General features: G+C 54.0%; 2 protein-coding genes across 3 annotated transcripts in view; one reads left to right on the forward strand and one right to left on the reverse strand.

The window, feature by feature from the left end:
- The window catches only part of LOC113216720 (uncharacterized), a 7519-nt gene extending 5443 nt beyond the window's left edge, over positions 1-2076 (forward strand). For both annotated transcript variants that reach the window (XM_052263883.1, XM_052263882.1), the window contains exons 5-7: positions 300-385; positions 472-678; positions 750-2076. In XM_052263883.1, coding sequence (XP_052119843.1) covers positions 300-385; positions 472-678; positions 750-1615 — 1159 coding nt within the window. In that variant the 3' untranslated portion in view covers positions 1616-2076. The remainder of the gene's footprint in view (positions 1-299; positions 386-471; positions 679-749) is intronic.
- Positions 1-4990, reverse strand: part of LOC113203578 (clarin-3) — a 43358-nt gene that overhangs the window by 29501 nt on the left and 8867 nt on the right. The gene's annotated exons all lie outside the window — the stretch shown is intronic.

The following is a 4990-nucleotide window of genomic DNA, read 5'->3' on the forward strand; positions in this document are numbered from 1 at the left end:
TGCACTGCTCAGGGTGATTTCGTTATCTTTACTCCCCCCCCCAAAAAATGTCACCTGGTACCTTTCCCTGTGCTGTGGCTGAAGGGCTTCAGGGGACACATTGAGAACCACTGATTCCTCATTTTTGAGTAGTGTTTGAATGTGTTCATAGTGTTCACTGAGTCATGCCTGGATGTTTGCGTTTTGAATCACGAGTTGTGCACCTTTTAAGCGGCTCATTCCCCACACCCATATCCTACGTGCCCAAAATGCGCACAGTCCCCATTTGTGTTTTGTAAAAAGATAATTTTACCTTTCAGGGAGCAAGAAGAGAAAGCCAAGAATTCCATTATCATGGACACTGTACTGCCCCCCAAATCCGCAGAACATCGTGAGGTTTCTGAATGTGAGTACATTTGCGCAAAGTTTGTGGAACATTGCACTAAGTTGTCGTTTCAGTTGATTATGTAGACTTACACCTTTCTCTTGTAGTGTTTCATCAGATGGACGACGGACAACTTCAAATTCTCTCTATTGAGAAAGTAACCAATGATGGTCTCGAGGACAAGTTTGAAGAAAGAAAGAGAGCCTATAGTGAAATGTACGGGGATGTAGATGTGCATAACTTGTGGCATGGAAATAAGTTGGACAATATTCCCACAATACTGGAGAACAACATTGAAGTTGCACGCTTTAGCTGTAAGTTCCCAAAACTTTTCCCTTCTCTATTTTTCAATTACATTTCTGACAGCCCGCGCTCTTGTTTGCAGTGTCCGGGATGTACGGTACGGGCGTCAGGTTCTCGTCCTCCCCTCAGTTGGCCTCGATGCACTGCGACCGGGGCGAGACGGGCAGCATGCTCCTGTGCAAGGTGCTCATCTCCACCATGATGGAGGTGGGTGGAGCGGACTGGATAGAAAGCAACGAGCCCCCCGTCATCGCCGGCCGCGAGCCCCTGCGATACGACACCACGACCAACAGCAAGGAGGGCATGCACGCCATCGTCAAGTTCGAAGACCACTCCTTTCTGCCCACCCACGTGGTCCACTTCAGGAGGTGCGTCCTGGAGGAAAAGGAAGACGAAATCGACTACACTTTTTACAATTACGCCCAAGATCTGAGTGCCGACTGCGAGCTAGTAGATAATCAAGCAGAACTTGACAAGTTATATGAACAAATGTTAATGGAGGCTGAAGTGCGCAGACAAGAACTACGCAAGGAAGAGCTGGAAGTACTTCAAGCACAGCATGACCTATGGGGTGAAGATTTACGCTTAGCAGAAGTACGGACGACTCGACAGTTCAGTTTGAGGGCGTATCAGAAGCGCATGGAAGAATTGGAAATGCTGGAAATTCTCACGCATCAGCATACCTTATGGCAAGAAGATTTAGAAGAGCAATGGCCAGAAAAAAATGATAAATATGGAGAGTTGTGGTTAGATGAGCAAACCCCTGTTGCACAACCAAACCTAGAGTCAAGAGAGGGCGCTCAAAATCAAGTTTTGAAAGATGAGCAACACCTTGCTGCAGAACAAAATCAAGCGTTAGAAGATGAACAGCCAGAACAGAACAAAGTGACAAAGTTTCTGTTTGAGTGCAAGAAAGAGGATGTAAATTCCCTGTGGGGTTATCATTAGAGAACGCAATAGTTTAAAATGAGGAGGATTACTACTTAAGCGTCTACATTTTTAGCCCTGTTCAAACTATTTTCTAAGTATATCTGCTATTTAAATTCAACTCTATCGTCATTTAGGGTGAATAATGCTGTGTTCTTGTTTTTCTTAGTATGTTACTAGCCAAACTCTTCAAAATGTTGATTTTTACTCTAAAAATCAATGAAAGTTTGAGAGCGCAACCTAGCGTAACCATGCTATTGACTATTAATATAAGTTATAATACTGATTTGTCAGTTGCCTGAAATTGGAAACAAAGGGCAGACTGTGATACAGTCCCCAAACTAAAGATGTAGAAAAGTCACCGCTTCGTTGTTATTACTATTATTATTATTATTATTATTATTATTACTATCTACTTGAGTAGACTTGACACATTTGTACAAGTGTATTGCCAAATAAATATCAATTGAGACAATCTTCCATTCAGAGCTAATCGTTTTGATGTACCACTATTGAGTTAATATTTACCACTTTATTTTATTTTTTTCTCAGCAGCAGGCCCACCCACAGGCACTTCTTCTGCCTACCTTTGGCTGGATCGGCTCCAGCGTTCTTCGCTGTGGGGCTACTGGCTATCAGAAGGAGAAAGGAGGGGGGGGGGGGGTGAACTTGACCCCGATAGCTCGACATCGGGGATCACACCGACGTGTGTGTTCGATGCAGGGCTGGCTTTCGTATTCGTACCCCCTGAAGTCTACAGGCACCCACTCCAGCGCGGTCCTGGTCATCGGCGTCCTGGCCCTGAGAGACCCCGTCCACCTCATGTAGCTTCGGGTTAGGGGACCCCAAGCAGAGGGCAGTATGGCAGCGGCAGCACGGCTGCCACGCCTGGCTGGGTTGTGCTGGGTGCTGGGCTGCCTGCGCCAGGCTCGAACCTCGATCCTGCCCCCCCCCCTCCCCCTTCCTCTTCCTCTCCCCGTTCTGCTCGATGAGCAGCCCCCCTTTCCCCTTTCCCCGCGGCGTTCGGTGCCGCGTTGCCGAGTCGGGCGCGCGGCTTGGTCCGGCCGCGGTGCGGCGGGTGAGTGTGTGTTCTCCTCTCTCACATAAACGCCCACGGGTGCGGCACAGACGAATTATTTCGGGCGGAAATGGACGTTACCGTTGTCCTTTTGAAAAGAGTTACGAAGTCCACTAGCGGAAGTGATATGGGACGGGGGGTGTTCCAGCGGCATCCATAGCAAAATGGTTTGACGTAAAGAGACTACTGCCATGCCACGACCGTCACCTTCACGAGGGGCTGCTGCGCGACGCCCCCCCCCCCTCCCCCTCCCGGGCCGGGGGGCCTTGTCCCGCCCCTGCCGCTGTCACCGAGGGGCTCCAATTGGACGCAGTGACTGCGCACGGCGCGACAAGGGGGACGCCGGGGCGGCGACGACGTGTCGCACTCGCTTTTCTAGATTATCGCCGAAAACGAAGTGCGAGGGCGGGGGATGTTGTTGCTGCTCTCCACGGGCCGTGGCCACGCACGCCCCGCGCACTCACACTTTGCTTTCACTCGTGGAACTCCACCACCACCACTACTACTAAGTCGCCCCGTTGTCGGACAAGGCGGAGTGCACAGAGTGCACTCGCTGTCACGCACGGCCCGGCCCGCCAGCCAGCCCCAGTCCTTGGCGGGGCCCCTCTTGTGGCCCCCGCGGGAGATATCCCCCCGCGAGCCTAGCCGGGCCGGGCCGGGCCGAGCCCCAACACAGAAGACCCAGAGGCGCGCGCAACGCGGTCCACGCACACTTTCTTTTCGCGCTCCGGGCCGGGCCCGGGCCGGGCTGCTGCGCGAACAGGCAGGCAGCCAAGCGGGTCATGAGTGCGGCCGAAAAGCGACGCGATGACGCCCCTGCAGCGATCAAAATATATCTAAAAGGGGGCGGCTGATCCTTAGTTCTCCGCGAACTAGTACAAGTTACACACTGTTGATCACGTTTTACTGAGCTTGCTGCCGTCCGGACGTTGCGAGTCAAAGGAGTTCCCACACGATGAACGTTTAAAACGGGCAAGCGCCTGCGACGCGCTGGGTAGGCCGGCCCGCCGTGCGGCCGTGTGGAGACGGCGGCCCGCCCTCAGCGCCTGCGAGTCGGGCGGCGGCAGTACGGCGGGGGCGGCGGTGCGGTGGGACAAAACGTTGAGGTGACGCGCATAACGTTCCCGCTAGCGCGTTACCCCGAGAGAGCGTTACATTGGACCACAGTACCGTACCGCCGCGCCCAACTCTCGGCATGTCACCGCTGCTGGGGCGGTGTGGCGGTGACATGCACGCACGATGGGACGGCAAAGCGCATAGAAGACGAAAGACATAAAAATGTCTCTGACGATAGAGTTCCGGGTGAAGATTTGGATCTCGTCGCCCGCGGGCCTCGTGCGGGCGCGCCTGCGACACGCACGTACAGTGCCATTCGCCTTCATGACTCGCGAGGGTCACCATGACGACCAACCCACGAGGTTCACGGCCAACACGGTGTGGCCCGCTGCGCCGCAGCTGCTCCCTGAACTGTTCATGTAATCAGGACCTCCTCCCCGCAGCCGCGCGAGTGAAGGGCAGGAAGTGAGTGGCCGCTGGCTGGTCCAGGCTGGACTGCGCCTTCCTTAGCGCGCGCGTCTCTGACCTTTTTTCTATTTTCTTTTCTAATTTTTTTCCTCTCCCCCTTGAAGCCTCTGCAGAGCACCGCGAACGACCCGCGCGGCCTCATGGAAAGTTAGCGCGCGCCCCTCACCAATTAGTGAGTCCGAATCGAGCGCCGAATTGGGAGAATAAACAGGGGGAGCGGAGAGTAAAAATGAGATGCGCATCTCCTTGCGCCTCTCCTCGCTCCCGCCCTCGCTCTCCTATCTGCCGGCCGCGCCACCCATCCCCCTCTCCCCTTCTCCCTCGCACTCATACTCATGACATGCCAATGGGAGCGAGGCAGGCTCAACTCTCACACCGGCCAAGGTGTCGGGCGCCCGCAGGACACGTCATCACGTGCAACATTCTCGCGCAACGCGAAACTTTTTTGCGAGCGCGCAAATATTTGAAAACGTTTGGATCGACGGCGCGACCACAGTGGGGTCACACCACCGCTACACACTTCCTCTCGCTCGCAAAAGTACACGCCGAGATTTGAACTCGCATTGAATTCCGATGAAGGGGTGTTTTCGCGAAATTTACCCCATTCTCACCGAGGCAGCCCGCAAAAAATGCGTCAGTTTTAAACAGAAGTTAAAATGTAAATACGATTCTCGAACAGAGTCCGGTCGCGTGGAGCTGGAGGGGCGCGGGAGCGGGAGAGAGTGGCGCGGAGAGGCTTCCCCGCCGGACCACGGGTAACATTCCTCTGCCGTCTCCCGGAGCCCGGAGGTCCA

This window comes from Frankliniella occidentalis, unplaced genomic scaffold (genome assembly GCF_000697945.3).
Source record: "Frankliniella occidentalis isolate FOCC.00 unplaced genomic scaffold, Focc_3.1 Scaffold14, whole genome shotgun sequence".
NCBI lineage: Eukaryota > Metazoa > Arthropoda > Insecta > Thysanoptera > Thripidae > Frankliniella > Frankliniella occidentalis.